This window comes from Pseudopodoces humilis, chromosome 7, assembly GCF_049639895.1.
Source record: "Pseudopodoces humilis isolate 2021_Gansu_Grassland_sample_001 chromosome 7, ASM4963989v1, whole genome shotgun sequence".
NCBI lineage: Eukaryota > Metazoa > Chordata > Aves > Passeriformes > Paridae > Pseudopodoces > Pseudopodoces humilis.
In genome coordinates this window covers 25889616-25915677 of record NC_142206.1, presented here as the reverse complement: position 1 = coordinate 25915677, position 26062 = coordinate 25889616, and the positions used below count along the sequence as shown (strand labels likewise).

Here is a 26062-nt window from a genome sequence, read left to right as displayed (position 1 = left end):
CACTGCATCTGCCCCACCCTCTTGTAAAACCAGTGGTGCATCTTCAGGTGCCTGGCCTGAAGATGAAGAGAAATCTAGAAATTGAAGTGCTTTCAGTGGTCATAATGGATAAAATCTGTTTCTGGCTGTAATTTTTCAGTAGTATTGCAGCTTTCAAAGGCTTTTTAAAAACCCCCAAACAGTGAAAAAATGCTTAATTTTTTTACAGCATCAGGGCACTTTTGGTTAGTCCTTCCCAAACAGTGAACCCAGCCCCAATGAGAATCTGTGCCTGTTTTCATGCTCAAAGGCTTCTTTTCCCAGGTCTATCATCGTTATTCATCTCACCAGTGTCTGTCGGTATCTGTCGGTAAGGGAGGGTGTCAGAGGATGGTGCCAAGAAAGAGGGCAAATGAAGAAGGGTCAGAAACTGATCCACAGGAAGTTCTACCTGCATGTGAAGGAGAACTTCTTTATTGTACCTGTGACCGAGCAGGTTGTCCAGAGAGGTTGTGGAATCTCCCTCACTGGAGATATTCAAGAACCTGGATGCAGTCCTGTGCGCTGTGCTCTGGGATGACCCTGCTTGAGCGAGGAGGTTGGGCCAGATGAGCCACTGTGGTCCCTTCCAACCTGACTCGTTCTGGAAAAGGGCTGAAAGTTGACCAAGCGCTGAAATCAATAACCAACATTAAAACCAAAGCTCCTGCAAGTTCCCACAGCTCTCCCATAGTTTCTAATCAAGCTCGGCACGCATTACAAGCAGTCAGTCATGAATAATAAATTACAGCCGCGTTCACTGAGCTTTGTGTATCTGCTCTCCCAGAACAGCTCCGGTCTCGGGCACGGCCTCGCCCTCCGGCAGTGCCAAGCCGAGCTCCTGCGTTGAGATAAACGCATTTGTGTGTGTGCAGACACTGACTGCGGGATGCAGGTGCCCGGTGTTTGGGCCCGGGGCAGCTCCTGGGGCCGCACACGCCCAGGCCGAGCTGGCGGGGCCGGGCGGGGCGGAAGTGGCGGCGGCCGGGCGGAAGCGCCGCTGGGGAGGGCGGAAGTGGCGGCGGCAGCGGCGGCGCCGTGCAGGTGAGTGGCGGCCGGGCTGTGGCGGCAGCGGGGCCTCTCCTGCCGCGGGAACCCCGCGTGTAGCCGGCAGGGTGTAGCCGGCAGGGGCCCGGCACTTCGCCTTTACCCTGGTGTAATGAGGAGCGCGGCTAGGGACGCCGCGCGGCCCCCGGTGCAGTGGCCGTGCCCGCCGCACAGGGAGATGCTGCGGGATCTGTGCCGCTGTGCGCCTCCCTCTTTCTCCCCCCCTGCCCCCCGTCAGAGAGGCCTTTCCAGGCCGAGTCTCCGTCGCCTGTTTAAGACTTGATTCAGAGTCGTTTGTGAAAATCCCTGAGGGCTGGGAACGCGGTGGGAACGGTGGGACGCAGCAGCTTTTCAGTGTGTTAATAGCAGCTTGTTTTTCATTTTATTTTGCGCTATTCTGGTTTCTGTTTATTGCAGAGACTCTCGAGACAAGCTGGAACAGCAGCGTTTCTATCGGCAGGGTGCTGTGTGTGTGCCGACAGGCAGAGTCACAGTCACTGAGTCTTGTGTGACCAGCATGAGATGTGGAGCCTCTTTGAGGAGAATTTCTTGCATCTGTTGACTCTTGTGGCTGGGGTTTTTCATTTGGGAGGAGTGTCTTTCCCGTGTCTGCCTTCTCTGTAGCAAGCAAAACTGTCAAGAAGACTGTTGGCCATTACAGCATTGTGTGCTGAAAGTATTTTTGTGACAGAGCAGAGAATGCACATCACCATTTTGCAAAGGAGACAATAATCCTAAGAGAGGCTTTCATTGCCTGCTGGTCTCAGGTGGGGAAACTGCATTTTTCCACTGGCTGCTGGGCTGCCCAGGAGAGTCTGAGGTTTGACTCTCTACTTCTCTTTTTAAATTCTTACCACAACCAACAAGGTCTGAAGAAAGAGGTTAATTTGAGGCTCTAATTGTGACAGGACAACCTTGTATTCCTCTTTCACCCAGATCTGATAACTTTATCAAAATAATGCAAAATTCTAGAGTTGAGAATGGGTAAAAAGGCTTTGTCCAGGATTCACAAATGACAGTAGCAGTCACAGATGATTTTTTTTGCTTCAACAAATACATAATTTCTCTTTTGACTGTGTCTGGTTCATAGATGTTACTGTCTCCCCTTGCATGTTGGACTCTGCTGCTGTGGAAGAAAAATGCACTGTAAAGGCAGATGAACCAGAAGAAATTAAAAACTCTACCAGTGTTGGATTTTATCAAGTAAGATGATAGTGTATTCACACAGCAATCACTATGTTGTGGAGTGCAAAGGTGCTCTTAGTCCTTGGACAGCATTTCTGATCCCTCACCTGTGTTCCTAGGACAGTATCTCAGTGTGTTGCCTATGCTGGTGGTCCCTCTGGGCAAACAGATGGTGAATGGTGAGCTGTTAAGCAGCGAGCTGCAAGGCTGGAGGGAACCAGGCTGCAGGATCATGGAGTTAGTGCTGATCCTCAGGAGCTGGTTAGTTGTCCTGCGTGTTTGCTCTGAGCTCTGGTGGGTAGGAATGAGGACTCCTGAGGGCCAAGGGGGTGTTGGTGATGTGCTGCGATGGCTTCCATGGGACATGGGAAAAGGTGGCCTGAGAAGAAAGCAGCGTGTTTTCCCTACATTCGCTCTGTCTGCAGCTCGCACGTGTATTGAGGCAAAGCCTTTGAGGAAAGGGTTCCTGGAAGAACATCCAAGGTCATTAAGAATGGCTACTTAGTTGTCTTCTTGTGCTTCTGACAGTTTCCCAGAGAAACAAAGGCAGTTTGAAGGCGTGCTGTATATCTTGATTAAGTGTTTTGGTAGGGAGAGACTTGGACAAGTTTATGTAGAGCTGTGTGTGGAGGAGGCTCCTTGCAGAGAGCTAAGCAGCAGCCTTTGCTTCCAAGTGTGTGTTTTGTGCCTGTTAAAGCAGGTATCCTCCTCTTTTGGGCTTTGAAGCCTGTGATGACAGGGCAGGGAACACTTGGCTTGGGATACATGTTCCGCTCCTTATGGATGTCAAAGAGGGTCCAAGCAAGAGAAGTCTGGCTGTGGGAGCCCCGTTGTGGCAGCAAGCTCTATAAATAAACAGTAAGTAGGTGTGTGCTTATGCTAGGAGTACAGTGACATGTATTTGCAAACAGTGTACTTGCTGCCTGTAAGAAATGGATTGCTGGTCCCAGGCTCTGGGAATCAGAGGTGGGGAGCAATAGTTACCAATATTTTCCTGCCTGGTAGATGGAAGGTAGAGTAGTTGCCTTCCTGGTGAGGTGTGCACAGAGTAAAACAGTCTGTATAAATCTAACCTTGTTTCTCAACTCCAAACTGGCCTGGGCAGCAACTGAAGATGCTTGGAAATAGCACAGCTTCTGCCAGTAAGGGGCCATGAAAGAGAATGGAAACAGGAGGTCCACATCAGGAAGAAAGACATTTTTCACTTGGGAGATCTGAGTGAGAAGGAGAGCAAACAGAGTCAGGGAGTGTATTGTCCAGATCTGTGTGGACAGTCTCTTGCATCCAAGAGATGCAAGATTAACATCCAGGGATGTTAATGCTGGGATCTGGAAAAGATGGTATGCTGGAGGGGGAGGTTTCTGTGATGCTGTGCCTCAGAGATTCTTGGTTGACGCTGATAATTGAGGAAGTCAAATCTGTTGTCTTGGACAAGATGTTACTCTGACTTTGTAAATCCCCGGCCATGTTGTAGGCATTCTGATATTGAGGCTCTTTTTGTCTGGCTTTTTGCTGACTGGATGCCATTCTGCTCCTAGCTGGCTGTTAGACCTCATGCAGGCTTGTTGAGCAGTCTTTTGTTCAGCAATGAAGAACAGGGTTTCGTTCATGTGGGACTCCCATTTAAGTGTTTGTGTTTAGGTGATCCTGAAGTAGGGGATCTGTAGTATGTACAGAAACACAAGAGTGGGACAAAAATGAGTTTTCCCTTGCTGTCCCCATCCTATCTCCAGGAAATCCGGTTCTGTTACCAGTTTTCCGTGTGTTCGAGTCCTATGTGAAAAGCACGTGTGGCTGGGCTGCAAGAGCAAGACGGCAGGATGTTGTCGAGACCAAAGCCTGGGGAGTCCGAGGCTGACCTGCTGCGCTTCCAGAACCAGTTCCTGGCAGCCAGAGCTTGTCCTGCAGTGAAGATTGTGAAGAAGGCAGACAAGAGGAAAGGGAAGGAAGGGAGCACAGATGCTGAGAGACCCCCGCTACAGGACAGCAAAGATGTGGTCATGTTGGATGGTAAATTCGTTCGTTTCTTTGAATTACTAAGATTCTCTGTCTCTCAACCCAACGTTGCTTTTCCCTTGCATTTGTGCCCTTCTTGCAGTATTATTTATTCCTTAGCCTTGGAAATTGGCTTGCCCAGTGTTACTAGCATCCAGTAAAACCACCTTTGGTGCCTTAGTCCACATTTATCGTCTGTGTTACCTTGCCAGCAAGAGGTGTTTTCTGTAATTTGTACTGTTTGGACACTCACTGCTTATTTTGCCAGCTATCCAGACCCAGTGTCTTTGAGATTTACCTCTCCTAGCAGCTCCAGTTTTCAGCCAGCAGATCTGGCTTGCTTTTGTTTTTTCTGTCAATAGTAGCTGTAACACTTTTGTCATGTGCTTGATCTCAGAAGCACAAGGTACTTTTTTAAATGTTTTCCAATACTTTGTACCTGGTAGAAAAAATATGTTTGTTGTAGATGGAAAGGAGTTTGTTCATGATCATATAAATCCTTGACTATAAACAGTTTGCAGTGGAAATGTGCTTTTTTATGCCTCAACACAACCTGCAAGGACAATATTTGTTTCTGTATAGCTTTACTTCTTCCCTTAATACTTGCAGTCAGACCTCAGTACCCTTCTCTGCTTATGGAGCTCTTTGAAAAGATCATGTGCCAGTACATAAATAGAGTCTTTAAGCATGTTTCTCTCCACCACACACTTCAAGTTAGAGACAGGGAACTCTTAATTGTCTTATTGCACCCTTATTTTTATTTCTCATCACAATAATAAAAGGTGCTGTTAGGAGGCCTTGGTCTGGTACCTATTGCACAGTTGTTATACAGCAATAACTTAACTGTTCTTTTTTTTCTTCCTATTGCTTCCCCTCCTCAGGTTTTCCTGATACTCTCCCTACTCTAACTCCAGCTCCTCCAAAAAAGTCCAAAAGTGCTAGTGTCCACTTTGAGGATGAAGATCCAGAGGAAAGATTGGAGAGTCATGATCGACACATTACAGCAGTCTTCAGCAAAATTATTGTATGTCTGTTTTTTGTGTGATTATCTAGTGTTTTTTTGAATACTGTGAACTAAGCAGGGGTGAAGGGCTCTGTGGCTGCTTTTTATTTGTACAGTGTAATGAAGCAGCACTGTAGACCAGTTTCATGGAGCGCCTTGAAAGGAAAAAGCTCTTTGGGTGTATTTTGGCTCTCAGTTAAATATAGATTCAGATCTGCCTTCCATGCCTGACTGCCTACAGGTCACACTGATTGTATGCAGGCATGTGCTGTAGTGTGGATTTGAGTGAGTTTCTGGACTCTGCTGGGGATGTTCTCCTTGCTTTGCACTGGCCTAGGTTTTCCTTTATCTAATTCTCTGAGTGATGTGTGGAGTTTGGCAGCCCAGTCTTTTGGAAAAGAGCCTCACTTTGTCTCTAAATAAACACAAGGTATTCTGAGCCTGATGGTGATGTGCACTTCAGAGCTGAGAGATTCTGAACCTGCTCTCAGTTAAATGATACAAACATGTCTGGCTGTCACAATGGTTTTACAGGGTTTGAATGTTTTTCTTCAGGAACGAGACACAAGTGCACAAGCAGTGACCATGCCAGTGCCCACGGGAGACCCCTTTCCAAGGACATTTCACCGCTCTGAGATAAAAAGTGAGGTAAGATTAAGAGCAGATGTTTTATGCTACCTTCATTAACAATTAAACTTTCTCCCATTAAAGCCTAATGGTTAGTGGGGCTTGGTAGGGCTCAGAATAACCAACTTGGTATGCTGGAGATTATGAACTAGCTCAACCTGTCTGTGGCATTGCCACCTGAGTGAAGGAGAAAGTTCTTTTACCAAGCTGCCATCAAGTAGCTACTCCATACCCTGCAGTTAAGTAACATTGGAATCTTCTTGGTTTATCTTTCTTCAGCTAGGGTGGATCAAATTTGCAATGCTGTAATAGAATTGATCTTGTTCTGCTTGTTTTTCTCTGAGGAGCAATCTCTGTTAATTTGTCCACCAGGTTCTTATCAAAGTTGCACCTGATTTCTCCTGGCATAACATTGAGTATGGTTGCTCAGGTTATCTTTTGCAGCTTTTTTGATTTTGACATAATTTTTTTCTGAGGCTGTAAAGCTGGAAGCTGTGGTTGCTATTATCAGTCGTTGCTGTAGTAGCAAGGACTGCTAGCTGAGTGGGAGTCAGATTCTGGGAATTGATATGTGACTGACAGCTGTGGCTGCTTTGAGGAGGTAGCTTATTTTGAAGGACAACTTTTTTGAAAGGCAAGAGTAATACTTTTCAAACTACCAGTTTTGTTTGCACTGATGCAGAATTGGACAAAGCAGCTACCAAATGTTCCGACTGCCTTTTAAGCTTCTTCTCTGGACTGCGGACGTGCAAGAGATTTTTGCTTAGTCTCCTTTGGATTTCCTGTGCATCCCCTGTGCAAGGCTGTTCAGAGCCATGCCCTTCATTACCTAGGCAAGCAACACAGTAATTTAGCCAGGATTATTTTAGCTCTACTTGCCCACTTCTTACTGTGTAAATCACTTCACCCTGCTGTTCACTAATCACCTTGTAAGAAGCCTGTTCCAAGCATGTGGTGAGCGCAGTAAAGTACAGCCCCATTTATACTCAGAAATCCAAGGATTCAGCTATGCAGGGCTTCCAAACAGCAGGAAAGCTGGAGCTATTGTGTTTGGTGACATTTTAGGTGTATTTTCCTTGCTTGGATTCACTTTTAATTAATCATTTTCCTTCTCTAGGTGCCAAAAACATCCATGTCTTTGTCTCTCTATCATAGCAGTAAACTGTGTGTTAAGAAAGTCATATGTACAGAAAAGGGCAGGTGACTGCCAGCAGCCTCCCTGTATCATGTCTCAAACTCTGATCTGAGGGTGTCTTTAGGATCAGATCTGAACATTTGTTAGTGGCAGGTGTGCAGGGAGACTGGATTAAAAAGCGGACACTTGGCTTCCCCGTTTGCAGGTGCAGCTGGGATCTGGAAGAAAAAGCATCTTTGCACAGAAGATGGCAGCGAAAAGAGCTGCTGAAAAGGCAGCGACAGCTCCCTCTGCTGCCGAGTGCGTGCAAGTAAGATCAGCTGCTCCGGATGCCTTGGATCCTGTGGGATCCGCGGGAGAGCCGCCTCTCTTCAGCATCAGGGATGGTAAGTGGAGAAGGTTCTGCTTAGCCAGCCGACCGTATTTACATAGCCTTACTAACCATAATGTCAGCGCATCATATTTTTAAAGTAGGGTAGCACTGTTGTCCTCAGTTTAGGAATCTCAAGGTCAGTTGGAATGTCTGTATTGTGGCAACGATTTGAAATGGTCCGAGATGCAAACTAAAAATTCTAAGGAGAAAATTCTGAGATGAGTTCTAAAAATTGAGTTATCTTTCTCACTGGTTTCCTTTTTGCTTCACACAGGGAAGTAGATTTATTTTTCCAGGTCCTTGTCCTCCTTCTCCTTTCTGTTTGTTATATGTGAACTTTTCCTTGTCTCATCACCAATTTCCACAATTTTAGGAAGAGGGTAGTTCTGTGTTGAACGCATTTGAGACCACTGTGATGTGGGTTCTCACTCCTACTGAAATGTTTGAAAGCTCAGTTTTCCATCACCAGATCTGCTGCCATGAGATTGTGTCTTTGCTCCATCAGGAATGCTGTAAGGCAATGCTGATGAGTCAGTGCCACCTCCAGCAGTTACTTGTCTGACAGCAACGTGACAAGGAAAGATGAAGCCGGTCCAACTGTTAGCAGCATCTCCAGCCTTTTTTTCATTTGTGTTGTCTGGGGCAGTTCAGTCTGCTTAGGACCACTCTGTGTCTGGGTTTTGCCCTGACACCCTCTTTTTCACATTGAAATAGAGACCAGACATCATCTGAAGATCATCACCATTTGGCTAAGGTTTGTGTCAGCCCTGCCCCCATCAGAGAATTGGTAAGAGAACTGCCAGGTGTGCTGTGCTGTGTGTGCACAAATCCACCATCCAGCTCACTATACTGTGTTTACTGCATGTCCTATTACAATTGGACATGTATAATTCTGTCTGAGAAAGCTGAAAAGGAAATAGAGCAGCCTTATAACTGTCATCCTTTTGAACATGAAAGCTTCTAAAATGTAATAGCATGACAGATTACAAAATGGCTTGGCCTCTTCAGTCAGACTGTTGTGGCAGGATCACTAGAAGCAAGAGAAGAGGAGGAGCTTAATTTTTTGTAGTAACAACATGCTTGTCCATTGTAACTGTTGGTTTAATTGCTGGTGGTGAGAAGCTTACTGAAACTTTTGCTGGGTCACCCTGTCTTATCTCTTTCTGCTCAATATGCAAAACAACTGTGGAAGTGACATCAAATCTTCCTGGTGTTATGTTGAGAGTCATTGGTGCTGTTCGAACAGGGATTTGATGCTTTCAGGGCTGGCTGGTTTAGGGGCATAGGGATGGTCCAAGTCCATGGAGCATGGGAATAAAACATAAGCAGTAAAGTCACAAAGTCAGGTCCTTGTATAGTGGGTTGCAGGAGAGCTGGAGGGTCTCACACTGACCAAAGGAGCATGTTACCTGGTGCTATGGTTAAATCAAATGAACATTTAAAATGGATTTAGATCAGATGATAAAGGGGACTCAGTTTTGTTCAGAATAGGAAGGATGCCCCTTGCTGAAACTTCTAATGTGTTTAACCCTTGAAGGTGAGTACAGGACTGTCACCCTGAAAACTCAGCTTCTGAGCTTGCTAACATAGTTTTCTAAGGACTTTCCTGGGACAGTAAATGTAAACATAGATATGTGTACATTCTTTCTGTTACACATCTTGTGATGGGCATTTCTCATGGCCAGTGCAGTGAGAAAGTGTTATCCTAACCATCCAATCCCTGGCCATGGTAAGAAGCCTATAAATCCTGGGAGGAAAAATAAACTCTGCTCTTTCTTTCACCACACCTCAACCTGTGTTCGCGTGATCTATTGATCTTCAGCGGTAACACAGGACATTGTTAGAAGCAAGCATGCCTGTGTTTGGGAATTGATCCCGCGTCACTCTGGAAGCTAATTTACTTAGACGAATTTTCTGTCTTACTCAGCAGATATTTACTAGGTCATGGTTCAGCTGACATACAAATGTGGATTCAGGCATTCTTGGGCAGAAAAAGAAGCTAGTATTCACTAGCTTGGAAGAATGCCCTGATGCATCAGTTGTGAATTATGGTCCAATTTACCTTTTTGTTCTCTTGCTTTACATTAAAGAAACATAATTCCTTTCCCCTGACATCCCTCCTCAAGCTCCCAAAGAAACAATCTGGAAATGAACGTCAACATGTTTGTTGTGACATGGGATGAAAGCACAAATGTTTTAGTTTTGTTTGAAGCTAAACTGAACTTCTTTACTCCTATTCTGACTTTACTACCAAGGTAAAAAAGAAACCAAAAAAAAACACAAAAGGAGAAATTATGCAAGCGTGTTGATGACAGAATTGAGATTTATTCATGATGCTGTAGACACAGACCACTAACTGCCTTCTCTACTGCTTCTTATAGATAAAGATGGTGACTTTTTGACCTCTCGGCGTCCTTGTCTCATAACGGGAGAGGGTCTTGGAAGCCAAAAGAGTGAGCAGGAGGCTCAAGCTATTCACAAAGAGAACTTGGAGAAGCTGCAGTCCATGTCTGAAGAAGAGATCCTGCAGGAGCAGACAAAGCTTCTGGCTCAGCTGGGTATGTGCTTCCCAGGGTCAGCTCTAGAATTGAGGCAATTTATTGAATGTGTAGGTGTCCTGAAGTCTTAGCAAATTCACCGGTCAATGATAGGAACTTAGAATTCCTGCTCATTCCATATGTGGATAATCTTGCTTCCATGTCATGTCAGTAGCTTATGAGTAAGAACTAAGTGTGAAGAAATTAAAGTGTTTATTTTCAGTGAGGATTGGTTTGGCTTAAGTCTTACTTGTCACCCCCCTGCTGTGGGTTAAGATGATCTGTGCACTTTATTGCCTTGCATTCCAAATATGTGGTTGCACATAAAAATGTAATTCTCTGAAGCTGATAAGAAAGCAGTGTCATAGCAATGCTGAGGTGAGAGAGAACCCTTGGTCTTCCCCTCCAAAATACCTAAAACTCAGGCCAGAACTGTCAGTACCCGGATAGGGAGAACATATGGGCATGTGGGAGATTTCACTTCAAACCTATACTTATAGAGGAGAAAAACTTGCAATTAGCCATGAGTTTTTGAAAAACTGTTTTAATGATCAGGCTGTTGGGTATGGGGTTATTCTGGCAGGGGTCTGGTCTCTGGTTTGGACCCCTGTCCACAGTGGTGCCCTGGGAATGCCTATCACTGGCAGCTGATGACAAGGTAGAGAACACAGAATGTGGTATGTTTGATAAGACTCTGTGTGATTTGGGGCACTGCAGCACTTGTTGGCCTTGATTTGATGAATTTATATGCTCAGGAAGAGCAGATGTACAGATGTAGGTGGCAGACAAGGATTTTTTTAAATTCTCATGGTTTTAGGTCCTCTAGCATCAAATTTAGATGTGAGCAACATTTTAGAAGCATAAGTCTCTTGTGGGTTCAGCTTAAAGATCATATTAATTATCTTGACTTCATTGCAAACAACATGGGTAACTGAAAAGGTGGCAAAGGAACTACACAAAATAATTGCAGATTGTTTAGGTATGGCCTTCATTCAGACACCTGAGTATTTTGTTTGTCTTCATTGCTTGTAACAATGGCATGTGTATGAAAAATACCCTGATTATGTACTTGCTTCTTGTGATTTGTGATCTTTGCTCCTTGGCCCCACCACTCCATCCTTTGGGATATTAGTGAAGTGAATACTTAGGGAGTTTAAAAAGGATGGGATGTATTTTAAGTATTTTTGAACAGTATTTGCTAAAGCAATGTATTTTTTATATGCCTTATAGATTGCAATTGTAGATATTTTAGTCTTTTGAGGCTTTAAAGAAACTGGGAGTAATTTTGGAATTCCTGGAGTATCTGTGGGTAGAGAATTATGCTAAACTAAATTGCTGACTTACAAATGGATCTAGAAACTGGACAGACACAGAGCTGTGAATTAAGGAGACTTTTTCTCCATGTTCAGGAGTGTGATTTGTGCATGTTAAATGCTGTCCAGTCCTGAATGAACTTCTTAGTTACGAAGCAGATGATACTCCACAGTGTGAAGTATGAGAATGAGTACACAGTTCTGTGCTGGGCAGTGTCTTCTTGTTTGTACTGTGCTGGTTTTGTTCATGGAGACTCTGGACAGAAGTAGGCTTAGTTTCTGACATACTGTGCACAGATTGACACGTGTGACTTTTTTGTCACTGTGTGAAATGATGAAATAAGGAATACAGTCTTTCCTTGCTGTGTACAGTGAAGTGGAAGAAAGTGAGAGCTCTGCTTGCATTCAGAGAAAATAGAAATACTTTAATGAGACTGGGCTGAATACCTATTCTTCACCAAGGGCAGTTTAAACTGCATCATTGAGGAGAATGTGCAGCAATCATGAGTGTGGGATAGATGTTTCAGAGACACAGGAGTCATTTTTGAGATGACTTATCTCAGGTACAGAGCATTTCTCAACTGCCTTTCCTTTGTCCTCCAAAGAATAAATAACCACTGTAGGTGTTATGATCTACTTTATATATCTCTGACACTGCTTACTGGAGTATTCCTGTACCTTGTTGAGGCACAATGCACAGTCCCTCACTGTTCACCTCTGGCATAACCCAACACCATCTTCTAGAGAAGAGTATTCAGAGACAGTGCACTCCATCCAAAATTATGTGGTGTATCTGTAGCAGATCTGAAAGTAAATTGATGATCTTAGAGCCATATGGACATAATGTATTCTTCAAAACGTATCTACCTCCCAAATGTTTTTCTTCAAAGCATGAACAGAATGGCTGTGTCTTTCTTCTGGGTGTTGTCAGACCATAATTGGAATGGGGAGTCAGTTCAGATCAAAGGTCACCTTGTAACATAATATCTGAGCTATGACTTGCAGTTCTACTGCAATTCGATAAAGATCAGGTAATTATTTTTGAGGTGTCTGTCGTGTATTTTTGTAGTGTTCAGATTGATGCCACTGAGTGGTCCACAGGTAGGGACCGCAGACCAGAATTCTCTCCACAGTGAATAGTTTTGTTTAGATGTCCCATTTGAGTGGCAGTGGGGGAAAAAGAAGCAATTATCTTTATTTGTAAGCTGGGAAAATAGAATTTTTGTGGTTGCTTTACCCTGAAAGACATTTGTCAGTTCTGTCTCTGGTGTCTCCGCACCAGTCAGTTACTCCCACACTTTATGTGCCTAAGAGGTCATAAAGTGGAGTGCCTCACTTTGAAGAGAAGTGACAGCTGGTAAGAGGAAGAGGACATGTAGAAAAGACTGAAACATAAATAGCAGGAGCTATAGGCAAATGAAGTATTTTGAGACTTTCTGTCACGTCTCTGTCTGTCTCTTTGTCAATACTTGCAGATCCCAGTTTAGTTGCTTTCTTGAAATCACAACGTGGTAACAATGAAGGCCAGAAAAAAGAATTAAAAATGGAACTGAACAGACCGGAGGAGTTTTTGGAATCTCTGCCTGTGGCGCAGCATGGTGTAAGATCATCTCTTTCCATGCAGGAGTCAGATATGGAAGAACATGTAAGGAAGGAAGAAAATACGAAGGTAGAAATCATGGGTAAGAAACAAAGTGCTTGTTGTTAATTTTCTGAACAGAAATATAAGATTTGTATGGTGTTTACGTCAATCTACATTGGATTGTTGCGCTACTTTGTAGTGATCCAAATCTGAATTTTATGTGATATTTAAAAAATGCGTATTTTGGGTTCAAAAAAGAACATCTCTAGATGGGCTTCACAGATTAGAAGGGTGGTACACTATGTAATGGAAATGGCCTGTTCATTGGGAGGTCTTGCTTTCTGAAATTTGTTCTAAGGCCTCTGAAGGGAAAATGTGTGTTAAACTAGGCGTCATTGCTCTTCTGTTCAGTCATGTGAACAAGGAAACAGAAGAGTGTAGTAGAGAGATTCAGGTGGTGCCTGAATAACTTCTTTTAGGTGGTACTGGTTGAGGACAAGAGAGTGTGGGGTAGGTAAAGGTTAGCAATTTGTATATAGGATAGCACAGAGATGGCAATAACTCTCACTCAGGGAAATTGTGCATACATGTCTCAGCATGACACTGCTCCTTATGGCCTCACTCTGTGTCTTGTATCTCAGAAGCCACCCAGGGATTTTCACAGGATAGAGTTACTTTCTTTGTGCTTTGGATGGAGGGGGAAGTATTAAGGTGTAGAATGTTCTGCTTTCTGTGAAGCGCTACAGAGCTATTGCCTCTTATGACAGAACCCTTTAATGCTCAATATTTGCCTGTATGAGGAGAAAGTTGCTATATCTCCAATAGCTAGAGCAACTCCACACATTCTTAAAGCAGAGAAAGGAAGAGTTACCTTTAGGTTCCTGCTCTTACTGTTGCTTTCCTCACTGCATTTTTTCTTTAGCAATTTCTTTTTCTCTGTTGTGATTTTTAAGCTTCTGTTGTAATTTTCTCCACATTTTTGTTCCTAACATACTTGTCTCAGTTTCATGTCAATTTTTGCCTTTCTCCATCTCCTGATCCTCTCTTCTAATGCATCCTTTGTGTTCCATCGTAACCTGGAGACTGATTAAAGAAGTCTCTGAATCACTTTGGGATTTCAGCTTGATGTTTGCAAGAGATAGCAAGCATTTACCATTTTATCGTTGAGAGGGATGAGTCTGTCAGTGTATATATGTGTGTACACATGCAGGAGAAGTAAAGCTCGGTCTCTTTTTGAGGAAGACACTTCACTGAACAGTCCTTTTGCAGTTTTTCCCCAAGTTTTACTTTTCCACAAATCCATCTTAATCAGACGGACTATTTTTAGTTCTTTTTAGTCCCAGAAAACAACTGAGTGTACAAGTAGCACCAGGTCAAGTGACATCTTTTCATCTCCTGGGAGCAATAGAAGTGTGTTGTTCAGCTTGTAATGGTAATAATAGTAATGCTCTTGGGAATAAATTAGTGTTTAAAACATTGTGTGCTGACATCTTTTGCATTCTATAGAATACAGCACAGAAGAAAAGAGGAATTTTCCCAGGATATTTGAAACAACAAAGAAAAGGTGAACTGAAACACAGTTAAAAAAGCAAGGGAAGCTTTTCTAGTACCTTAGTTTGTGCCTGCAGCCCATCTTGGCCAAAAGGAGATCTAAAAATTAATTTGACATTAGCACTTACTGTTGGAATTTTATCATCTGTTTATACTCAGAAGTAAAGGCAGAAGTAAAGAAGTGAATAGCCCAGCAGAAATAGCTGTGCTGAATTTCCGGTGATGAGACAAAGCAGTAAGATTGCTCAAAAGTCAAACCTGCCTCTCTAATGACATAAAAGGCTACTGTTTATTAGAAACAAGACGGTGAAACATTTATCCAGCAACTTGTAACCTTATCAAATGGAAAAGTTAATTCTGTCACTGAGAGAAAATGGGAAGCAAAGCAAAAATGAAGAGGTTGAGTGGTAGCCTTTAATGTAACCCAGGTCTGAAAAAGTTCAGTGCAAATGTTGTGTTCACGCTGCCAGCTTGTGCTTCTGTAAAAGGATTTCTCAGTACCAGTCTGCTGATACCTTGAAATATATATCCGTCTTTTCTTGTTGACACCATCATTGTACTAAGGGCTGCTAATAACATGCTTAATCTTTTTCAAAGAATGATTAGCTCAACCCTGTCAATTTGGTGATTAATAGAGAAAACATTTTGTTAAATTTCAAATGTCCATATATTTTGTTTTTCTACTGATTTTATTTCCTCTCATGTTGCATCTACCACCCACAAACATTCTACTTGCGTACATTTCAGATGCTTTTTCCTTCCTTCAATTAAAATACATGCTGAGCCTTTGGCTGAAATTCTGCAGAACAGCTTTCTGGCTGAGTGAGATAACTCTGTGCTTGGTTCCTTGCCTGATTCAGTACCACATTGATCATAAGGGTGAAGCTTCTTTCTGGAGAGGATGAGTGCCCTTCTTGAAAGTTTATCTGCTAATTAGAAGAAAGTAAAAGGTTAGGTTTCAGGCCAGTTATCAGCAGGAAAAGATTTGATGAAAGAAGAGTATCTCAGTGGGACTTGTTCTTGCAAGAGAAGACCAGAGTACTAGGATTAATAGCTGCAATGCAGATGAGTTCTGGGCTGCTCCAGCAGGAGTGATGCAAATGCTTTCCATGCCCTTAGACTGCCTGTTACCATCCTTGCATGTGCTTTCTTTTGAGATAGCAAAGATTTCTTAGCTCATCTTGTTCTGGTTTGGGGTAGTATCCTAGTAGCAAAGCTTTAACTTTCCTGGTTATATCTCTGGTCTCTTACCTTGTAAGATTCTTCCACATGCTGATGTGTCTCTTTCCTAGGGCAGCTCTTGTGATGTGAGGCACAAATGTCTTGTTTCTCAAATTCTTGTAGTCAAAGCTCTTTTTAAAATTAAATTAGTAATTCCTTCGTTTAGTACTTGCACCTTTGAAATTCTTGTTCAACTGTCCAGTTTCCCCACTGAGCTGTCTCTGGAAAGCTGTGCAAATTTTCAGCTGTTTTGATATTTTCTTCCCAAGCTGATCTCCTCAAGCCTTTAGGGAGGGATACTGAAGAGCAGCGTCACAAATGCAACCAAAGCACAAATATTGTGCCGCCTTCAGCGTATCAAGGCTAAAATCTTACTGGGTTACAATAATTTGCTGGGACTCTTATGTTAATACTTTTCAATTTCATGTTCCCCCTAACACTCTCTCCTTGGATGCTGTTAGTTTGCTTTCTCAAAAGTAAAGCTGATAATATTTTTTCTGCACTGGTTCTGATAATTTTGCCTTACTTCTGTTCAACTTCTCCTAAATTAGCCTTGTCTGAATTTCATTACAATGCCGTCTTCTTGCTCTCACAAAAGATGAATATAGCTTTAAACCTTTGAGGTTTATGCATCAGACAACAGTCAGTTTGAAAATTGTTTTTATTTTACATAATTTTATACTTGATACAGTCTTTAAGCCAAGTAGCTTGGCAAAGAAAGAATAGTATTTCCTTCATAGCTGCCCTGGAAGGTAAGATTGACATTTCTTTCTCTCCACACAAAGATGATGATCTACCTGTGAAGCCCAGGAAGGAGTGGATTCACATGGACAACATAGAGTTTGAGAAGCTGGAATGGATGAAAGATTTGCCCTCACCTCGGCAGAGGAAAACCAAAAAGGTTTGAAAGCAGAAACTGATGCTTTACATGTTTGTGTCTGTATAATGCTTCTCAGCAGTAACAGTTTTGAAGACTTCAAAACAAGTCCTCTGGCTACTCAGTCTGTAGGACTTCATCAGGTTAAAAGATTCCCCATTTCTTTTGACAGGATGGGATGACACAGGATCAGTTCAGTCTGTAGCACTCAAGAGAGCTAGGAAGTGAGAGTCTAGCTATTGTAATCTGGGATGAAACAGGTGTAAAACTGAGAAAAAAGGAAAGATAGGAGTATTTTTTTTTTTAAGAGTTTGAGGCCTGAGGAGTTTTTGAACTGTCATCTTCTGGCAGGTGATGTAAAAAGTGTTATTTTAAGGGATGAATTGAGTGGACAGCAATAAAAATAATAGTTTTCTCCCTCCACCCTTTTGCTCTAGGGGATGCAAGCTCGATTCAGTTTAAAAGGAGAATTGATTCCTGCAGATGCTGATTTGCCAACACATCTAGGCTTGCACCACCATGGAGAAGAGGCAGAGGTAGGTGGGTGTAATATAATAGAAAAAGTACACACATTTCTGTTTCCTGTGTTTGATTTGGTAGGTTCTTTTTGTGTCAAGCTTTTTAGTGACCGAAAAACCCTTTAAAAAGTGCAGTAATTTTTCTTTAGAAACAAACTCCTGAAGACAAGTTGTGTCTGCATGCATGAACTCCCTTACTTCCTGAAAACTGTTGGTGCTTTTTCTCTTTAATGCTGTTAATGTTCTGTGGTGTTGGAAAAAGGTGCACATGCTTCCTTTGCATAAGAAGGTAAATTTTCTCCTGTGCCATCTAAGATAAGAAGCATCTGCAATTGCCACAAAGTGGCAAATAACATTGGCTTGCAATTTATCTTGTTACACAGTATGTTACTGGTAATCTTATTTTCAGGGGCCTGTTTTCAGCCATAGCTGAGGGTGTTTTTGGTTTGTTTGTTTTCTTTCCCCCTGCCATTTAGAGAGCTGGTTATTCTTTGCAAGAGCTCTTTCATCTGTCTCGCAGCCAAGTGACACAGCAGAGGACACTGGCTCTACAGGTATTAGGTCGTATTGTTCAAAGGGTAAGTCACTCTCTGGAATTTCTCCCCATAATTCAAGTTTCTGGTGGATCAGGGCTCAGATTCTCTGGTAGTAGTTTGTTTTCTGCTGTTCAGTGAAGATGAGCAAAGTCACCAACAGGGCATTCTGTTCCACTGAGGATCCTTACTGTTAGATAAGTGTTAGGATATAACAAACTGAGATTTCTCTGGATGGTTGTTGAGTATTATTCTTTCAACAGGTTATTTCAAGTGCTGTTCAGCGGCAGTGGTGCAATTTCAGTTCTCATTAATTTGGATGCAAGTTGATTTTTTTTAATGTTACTTTTGTGACAAACCTATTCTTGGCATTGACCCTTTCACTCCTGTTGTCTGAGCCAGCTTCATGATGTGCATTTTCTGTAGGAGGTGAGAAAGAGCTAAGCCTACTCACAGAGCAGTGTGCCAAGAGGAGAAAACAAAATGAATACTTCTGTGCACATTTCCACCTAACTTTTGGGGGAAGTGCTAACATTCCCCCTAACTGAACAGAGAAGAAGAAATACGGTGGTTTTGTGAAGGGTGATGGGGCAGAACAAGATGAAATCAAAAAATGAGTGCAGACTTTAGAAAGGTTTTCTTGCACTAAGGAACTGTAGTTGTGTTCTTCTGTAGAATGAATGGAGGATAAAATAAAGGAAGAATAACCTCCACACAGTTTAGTAGCTTTACAGTAGAAGTGGAAAGAGGCAAAGATGCAAAATACTGAGATGTGACAGCCCAGAGATATATCCAGCTGAGGTGAGACAGCCTTAACCCTGGCTCTGTCTGGCACTTTCCAGGCCAGGGCTGGAGAGTTTGCTTCCTCATTGAAGGGCAGCATTCTGCGTCTGCTGCTTGATGCTGGCTTTCTCTTCTTGCTGCGCTTCTCGCTGGATGATGCAGTGGAAAATGTCATGGCAGCATCTGTTGGCGCTCTGCGGGCTCTGCTGGTGTCACTTGATGATGAGGTAAGATAATAATTCTGGGCCTGGGTTTGATTTCATGCTGAGCTGCTTTACAGGGATCAGAATGAGAAGACATGGTAAGTAGCTTGAACAAAGGTTTACTGGATTTATCAGCTTAATGGTGAATACAATGTCATTGCTGTGCTTTGAGACAGACAATGGAGTGTGTTATCCCTGTTTGAGAGATTCAGGTATCTTTTTATCCTCTTGTTTGAATTAGCTCTGTCCTGTGATTAAATTCAGTTCATACTCCTGAGTTTCTTCTTCTTTTGATACCTTTGCAATCTTAGGCCACTACTAATGTAGAATTTATTTTTTTAATCTATCCTCTTATGTTTTTTTCTTATTTCATGGTTTTTCTACTTCTTAACAGATGAAATATTCTCCGTGCTTTATGCCTCATAATAATGCCATTTTCTTTTTCTCTCATTGTCCATTTTCTGCTGTTTCTATGTGTTTTTGTAACACTGACACATACCTAATTTTGCCTGTTCAAGTGCTTATTTTCTCATTGGTGCTTTTTCACCTGTTAGAAGGTTGAGACTTTTTAGATTTTTAGGACTACTAGTCAGCCTAGAGCAGCCAAATTATGATGTACTCCTGGTTGGGCAGAAGCAGTCAGTTTTAGGCAGAGCATGCTGTAGACTGTGTTACAAGTTCCTTCCTCGAGAGCTGCTTTTCTGTTTGACTGCAAAGGGCCTGGTGATAGAAGAAATGGATTATAAGTCCCCTGCAACTTCTACCAGGCCTGTAGAGCTATCCCTAGTGGGAGGCAAGAGAAATGATGGAGTAGGTAGATTTCTCCACATTTTGCTACTTTTCTATCCATGAGCCTAATGGAGTTCTGCTAGATGAGTCCTGCCCACCCATTGTAGGTAATTAGTACTGTGAATCAGCTTCTTAATGTACTTTTTCTCTCTTCTGGTGTTACTCTGCTTTACAAAGTCTGCAGTGCTCTGATTTTTCAGATGGAAGCTTATGGTGTGATGTCTTGTGTAAGCAGGGATTGCTGACTTTTGCTGCCAGAAGCAGCACTGTGAGTGCTGTGTCAGTATATTTTCTCACCCAAAGAGTCCTTCCTAGAGTATCATGTTGCTGAATTTCAGAAGGTCTCTGAGAAAGGGACAGGGTTGGAAGCCTGGCCTTCTACTCCAGGATTTGTAGGACGAATAGGATTTATCCACACTATAAACACAGAAGATCAGCACCCATAAAAATCATGCTGTCTGAAGGTTTTGTTCATCCTTCAATGGCTATGGGAAGGAAGCAACTTTCTTTTTGTTTTCTTTGATGACCCAGCTACTTTGTCTTAATACTTTTCATTCTGTTGGTGGAATAGTCCCAAACTCTGTATTCCAGATGGACTCGTGGCTTCATCCCCTCAAGTCAGGCCACTCCTGACCATGCCATTCACTGACCATCTTTAGTTCATATTGCATTGGGGTTTTTTTTTAAATGTCTGATAATAGCTTGTGCTTCCTTGGTACTTGGCAGCTGAAATCTACTACTACTTTTCTGACTAATGTGATGTTTGTTTCTGGTTGTGGGTGCAGGAAATAGAAAATTATAGCAGTTATTAAGCAGTACAAGCATTTGATTTGGCTGTCTTTCATATTCTAAAACATTTTGGGGGAAGTAGGTCTGTTATGGGAGCAATCCTCTCTCTGAAGAATTGAAGCTATTACCCTAGTTAAGCTATTACCCTAAAACTTGAGAGTACCTGACACTGTCATCAGCTGTGAACAAAAAAAGAGGTTGTTCTATTTGCTTAAGCTGAGGGATGTTCAAACAAAAGTGAAGCAAGCATGAACAAATAGATTAAGCAGTCTTTATTTTATCTTATCATTTTTTTCATGATCTTTCTGTGTTATTTGTGACCTAAGTTCCACACAGATCCAAAAATAGGAGGCTAATAAATACCAAATTTCCATTTAATGCCTAGAGCCTTGGTGGTTGTTTTATTTATGTATTTACTTATTTATAATCCTAATTTTTTTCCAGTTAAACTAAATTTCTGCTAGCTGGATAGTCAATTTAATTCACATCACAGTAATGTGATGGGAATGGTTTTTAATGATTTTTCCAAGTCTGTGTGTGTCAGGCCAAAATAATTTCCCTGAAAAAGCTTGTTTAGGACAGCTTTTATTGTCCTCACGTTTTCTTGGGATTGTATAGGAATCAGTAAAGCATTCTGTATTCAAAAGCATCCTCAAAAAGTTTATGTCTTAGTCTTTTTGTCTTTCTTTATGAGAATTTCATTCCTATATGCTTTAACACTCTTTACAGAAATATCTCGATTGGACTTTCTCATGGTACCAAGGGATGGCTGCATTCCCCTTTGTCCCTAACAATGAGGAGGAAGAAGAAGAGGAAGAGGAAGAGTTAAATGGAACAGAGAAATCTCAGGATAAAAAATTAAAGGATGAAAACAAGCCAGATCCAGATGTGGCCCGATATGATGTTGTAAAAGTAAGCACAAAGTTAGACCCAGAATCTTTTTAGGAAAATAGGCTCAGCACAGTGCTTTGTGTGCTGTTGAAACATCCATCCTCCTGTGCATGCTGGACAAGAACATTTTGAATAAGAATTCTTTCCGCTGTTGGTTGTTGTGTTTCTGTCATATATTACCAGGAGGATAATTTTATTGGTCTCTAAAGATGTTGAGGCTTGATTTGTGTGATTTCAGTATCATTAATATCTCTTAACTTCCTCTAGGGAATTCAACAACAAACACACTGAAGACCTGATAAGACTTCCTGAAAAACTGCATACAGACATGACTTTGAGTCTCACTTACTTGAATGAAAAATGAATAGATTCCAGCCATTACTAAAACGTGTATATGCACTTTTTAAAAGTTAAACAATATTACAGCTAGATAGTTCAGAACTAGTAGATTTGTAAAGTGATACTCTTTTTTTATTTGACATAAGGTGACTATTTACTGTTTCCCCAAATGTCATGTTTGCATTTCTCAGATTAAGGTTTTTACAATGTTCAGAAGAAATTCCTTCCACATTTTAAACCTAATCCTATCTATTTAGATATGAGATCTAAAAATAGGAAACTTTGTTATCTCAAATTCAGCCTTGGTAGAGGCAGTGCACCCCTCTTGCCTGCTGCAATCCTTAAAACCTGTGATCACATCACTTAATCCCTGAGCTTGTGTTTGAACAGCACTTGGTCTAAAAGCATCATAGGGTGACTGAATTACTGTACTTGGGCATTTGGTCTTGTTTAGAGGCTTCATGATTGCAGATGTGTTCTGCTAGGTGTGTGGCACTGCTTAAAAAACATAACGAAAGAGTGAGAGCTAGACAGGAGATCAGTTTGTGATTCTGTAAACTGTCATGGTTCAGCATAATTCAGCTTGTTCTGAGTGGCCTGAACTCAGAAGGTATTTGGGATAAAATTCCCCTCTGTTCCCATTGTTGTGCAGTTCCATTTCACACTTGCTTATTGGCTCTTATGACCCAATTGTTCCACACAGTTGGAAAAGGAGTATTTAAACTAGCTGCTGAACTTGGTCAGACCTAGAACTACAACTTGCTTGGCTGCAAGTTTTTAAAAGTATCAGCAATATGAACTCGGGTATTGCGGATTTGCCTTTTCCCAGAACCAGGAATGCATCACACTGTCATGTAAATTGATGATTTGTTTCCTGGCACCACCACTGATCATAAAAAACAAAAAATCACATCATCCCTATGGATCTCTTTTCTTACTGCAAAATAGGAATTCATGTCTTTTTTCTGTTTTTGTCAACTTTCTCTGACATGACAGGTACTCTCAGACAGAGTGCTGCATTAGCTGGAGGTGGTGTCTAGCCAAAATTATTCAAGGACCACGAGAACCTTCTTCACCAGCAGTAGATTTTAACAGTCTGTCGTGGTTTTAAACGAAATAACTAAGAAAATTACTTATCTCTTGCTGTGAGATATGGATTAGAACAAGAGCAAAACAGGCATAAAACTTAAAAGGAAAAAAAAGAAAGTTTATTGACAAACTACAATAAGAACACCAGAATAAACATCCAGAAAAACCTTTTCATCCCCTGTCTACCCACTATTCCCTTGTTCACATGACAAAAGAGACAAAAACTTTGGAACTTTGATGGTTAAAACAGTCCCAATTCTTGCTACAGTCTTTTCACCAGTCTTTATAGAGAAACAGAAGTTTCTTCCTGTTAATTTATGGAGTTTCTCACAAGAAAAACTATTTTTGTTATAGTTTTCCATTGCTCTAATGTTAGCTGCCCAGAGCTGCTGTTATTAGAGCCCACTCCTCCCATTTTCACATCACTCTCAAGTGTGTATGGGCCATGAGTCTAGGGATGGGATTTTTAAGGATAAGTTATTCAAAGGCAAAAAGTCTTCTTCATCTGTTTCTGTGAGCTTCACCGGAAAACAGTTTTCTCATTGCCTCTCAAGGTTTCAAATCTTCCAGCACTTCACTGTACCATAATTACTCTACTTTTTTACTCAAAATTTACACTTTGAACACTCTATTCCTCCCTATTTACTGTCATGAATTAAAGGAGTGTTTTCAAGACCTTATTGTCCATTTCCATAGTTTTAACAGAAAGATATTTCAGCTTAATTAAAGCATCTTCTTAATTCTCTACCTTTTCTGAAGCTTCTTTTCTTTCCTGTCACTGGTAGTTTATAAAGTCTCTTTTCATGTTGATCACTCTCTTTTTCTCTCTCTGGATAAAAAGATTAATCCGCAAGTCTCATCTGGGTAATGAAAGAGTTAAAATCTTGCCCAGGCTGTTGTAGGTAGTTCTGTGGCCTCGGCCGGTGCAGGAGCTGGAGCCGTCTGCGATGGAAAGTTCCTCATGGCTGCTCTGGAGAGTGTAGGCGCCGCGCCCAGCCCGCTGCAGGTCCAGAGCCTCTCTCTTTCTTCACTCAGCAGTTTCTAGTGAATTTAGTTACAGCAAAAAACCTGCAGCCGAGCCAGAGATCGGCTCGGCCCGGCCCGGCCAGAGCCCGGAGAAAACCTTCCGCAGGGCCCGCATCTCCCGGCCGGGAGACGCTGGGCCCAGCCCAGTCCCCGCCCGGCCGCATGGCCTGGGCAGGGAACGGGAGGCCTGGAGTTCCGCCACCCTTCCCAGCCAGGAAACAAAGAGAACCAAGAGAGCTCTGGTTTTACACTTTAAGGTAGGGTTCACAAGTTGATCCCACTTTTCAATGGCCTAAACTGCTGTCAATTCTCAGCAATGACTGATAATTGGTCAGGAGAAAAGACGCCAGGCAGTTCCCAGCAACTTAAACTTTCTTAAAGGTAAAGTAACTCCATGACACAGTCTTTTACAGGGAAGGTTATTTCCCTGTCACTTAGAGTTTTATACTCTGGAAAATACAAGTACCCAAACCCCTTCAGTGTTCTCATTCAGAACAGAACTAAAGTTGTTTCTGCTCTGTTCAGATAACTCTTGCTCATTTGCCAACATACTTGCAAATACACAGAAACTTACTTGTTTCATGACTGCTAACTTTAAAAGAGCCTCTGAAGAAGATGTAATCTCCTTTTGTCTTCTGGGAACTGAAGTACATAGAAAACTTGTTTATACCCTAACAGATTTTTTTTTTTTTTTTATCATTTTTGACATTTTTCAGGGACTTTTGAAGACAAGGATCCAGCACCGGCTGAGGTACATCCTAGAGGTGGTACGACCTGTTCCAACAGTAGTCCTGGATGTACTGCACATCCTCACCCATATAGCAAGGCACTCCTCTGAAGCGTGCAGCCAGGTAAATCTCCCACTGTTTAGGAGCTTGGGAACAACAGAGAAAGGTTTGGAAAGGGGAAAAAAGACCAGATGGAGTTAATGGCAAGGAGATCAGACAAACTGGTCTGTTCTGCATGTCTTCTGCTTGTCTGCATGACTGCATACCTTTAGTTATTTGTGCTCCCTGCTGATTCTCTGCAGCTGCTTGACTGTCCTCGACTGATTGAGACCATTGTCAGGGAATTTCTCCCTACTCAGTGGGATCCCAAAGTGGCCGAACCAGGGTTTTTACTGACCAGTCTCCATGGAGTTGCTTGTGCCAGTGCTATGAAGTTCATCAGGGTGTTGGCATCTGGAGGCCGAAATGCAACAGCCAGGCTGGTGAGTGGTTCCTAGAAGAGCTTTTCTGATTGCAAAGGCCTTTGTTCTCTATACCCTACTTTCTAAATAAAGAGAGAAAGCTAAATGGAGGTGACTGTGAGCTGAAGCTGAAGAAACCAGGATGAGGAAGGTGCATTAGTGTGTTTTGAAGGAATTGTTGACAGCGTCATAATAATGATGCTTTTCCTGCATAATGGTAGATAAGCTGTCTCAGGCTTTACTCTGCTTTTTTATGGTTTGTGTAGTCCACTCATGTGAAAGTCACAGAGCCCAGCAGGGTGATACTGACCAGGAGCAGAGCATGCATTGATGCTTCATCCCATGTTTCAGGGATAAGCAGCATAAGACTGTGTAGACCAGAGACAATAATCACAATCTTTGTGTTCTACAGCCCTGGTTGAGCTTTTCTGCCATTAATTTGTCTCAATAACTCTGTGATAATTCTTCAGTGTTTTCAACTCCTCTTAACTTCTAGACAGGTTTTTCACTTCAGAGATAATTGCATTCCCTCATATAGGTTGTCATGCTGGTGCTATAAATGCTGAAATCTAACAAGAGCAGCACCCATTACAGTGTAAAGAGCATTACTTAGGCTTTTTGGTTTGCTATTGTTAACAGCACCTAACAAATTGCTACCCAGGAAATTGCTACTGTCAACAGAACACCAGTCTGTGCTGTAAAATATAGAGAACAATGGTGGATAGTGGGATATTTAAAGATTGTACGTGGTACTAGAAACATAACAGGGTAAAATTCAGATATTTTTCTACTTCAGGCTTTGTGAAGTCCAGGTATTTCAAGGCATGCAAAAATTGCTTAGAAGGTTCCTGACACTCAGGCTTTGCTGCTTGTACACTCTCATATGTTCTGTTACACGCGTTTAAACGTGGAAGTGGAAGATAATAAAAAACTAAATTAAAACCATCAATGTAGGAATTTATTTTAGCTAACAACAAAGTTCTTCCATCTTCCTCCTGGAAGTAAATTTGACTTTGTTCTGTAGGAGAGGTGTCAGAATTTATAGTTTTGACTCATCAGCTCCTTTGCTTTCTTGCTGGTGTGCATTGATTTCCCTACAAGATGTCTCTAAAGCATTTGAAATTTAAATTACCTATAATATGTCCTTGTGCTGTGAAAAAGACATTGTTGCCTCATTTGTTTAGACAGAGCACATAGAAGCTTTTGTATGTGTGGGAGAAGGAAAGAGAAGCTCTTTTTTATGGTTAAGTAAAAATACCCAGATGTAGGGGAGGATAAAAATTATTTCTAGAGAACTGAAAATGAGTCATGTCATGCTTAATTCAATACCAAAATAACCTCAGAACATTTCCAAGGCATCAGAATTCTATAACCTTATGAAAGTAATAGGCAGGAGGTACCCTTTGCATAAAATAAACACTGAATTATAGAAAGACTTAGGTTGTAGAA

At 42.0% G+C, this 26062-nt stretch overlaps 1 protein-coding gene across 9 annotated transcripts in view; it reads left to right on the top strand.

Annotated features, from left to right (window-relative positions):
- RPAP1 (RNA polymerase II associated protein 1) overlaps window positions 1-26062 on the top strand; it is a 49229-nt gene that overhangs the window by 8156 nt on the left and 15011 nt on the right. The window contains exons 1-15 of one of the 9 annotated variants that reach the window (XM_088057638.1): window positions 1500-1885; window positions 2156-2268; window positions 3984-4260; window positions 5127-5269; window positions 5804-5896; window positions 7216-7396; window positions 9765-9941; window positions 12709-12915; window positions 16373-16488; window positions 16902-17000; window positions 17459-17536; window positions 18358-18525; window positions 20809-20991; window positions 24141-24275; window positions 24455-24634. In XM_088057638.1, the coding sequence (XP_087913764.1) occupies window positions 4071-4260; window positions 5127-5269; window positions 5804-5896; window positions 7216-7396; window positions 9765-9941; window positions 12709-12915; window positions 16373-16488; window positions 16902-17000; window positions 17459-17536; window positions 18358-18525; window positions 20809-20991; window positions 24141-24275; window positions 24455-24634 (1950 nt within the window). In that variant the 5' untranslated portion in view covers window positions 1500-1885; window positions 2156-2268; window positions 3984-4070. Of the gene's footprint in view, window positions 1-1027; window positions 1063-1499; window positions 1886-2091; window positions 2269-3983; window positions 4261-5126; window positions 5270-5803; window positions 5897-7215; window positions 7397-7984; window positions 8138-9764; window positions 9942-12708; window positions 12916-16372; window positions 16489-16901; window positions 17001-17458; window positions 17561-18357; window positions 18526-20808; window positions 20992-24140; window positions 24276-24454; window positions 24635-26062 lie in introns of those variants that run through there. The other 8 variants (XM_088057637.1, XM_088057635.1, XM_088057633.1 and 5 more) reach the window with 8 other exon arrangements.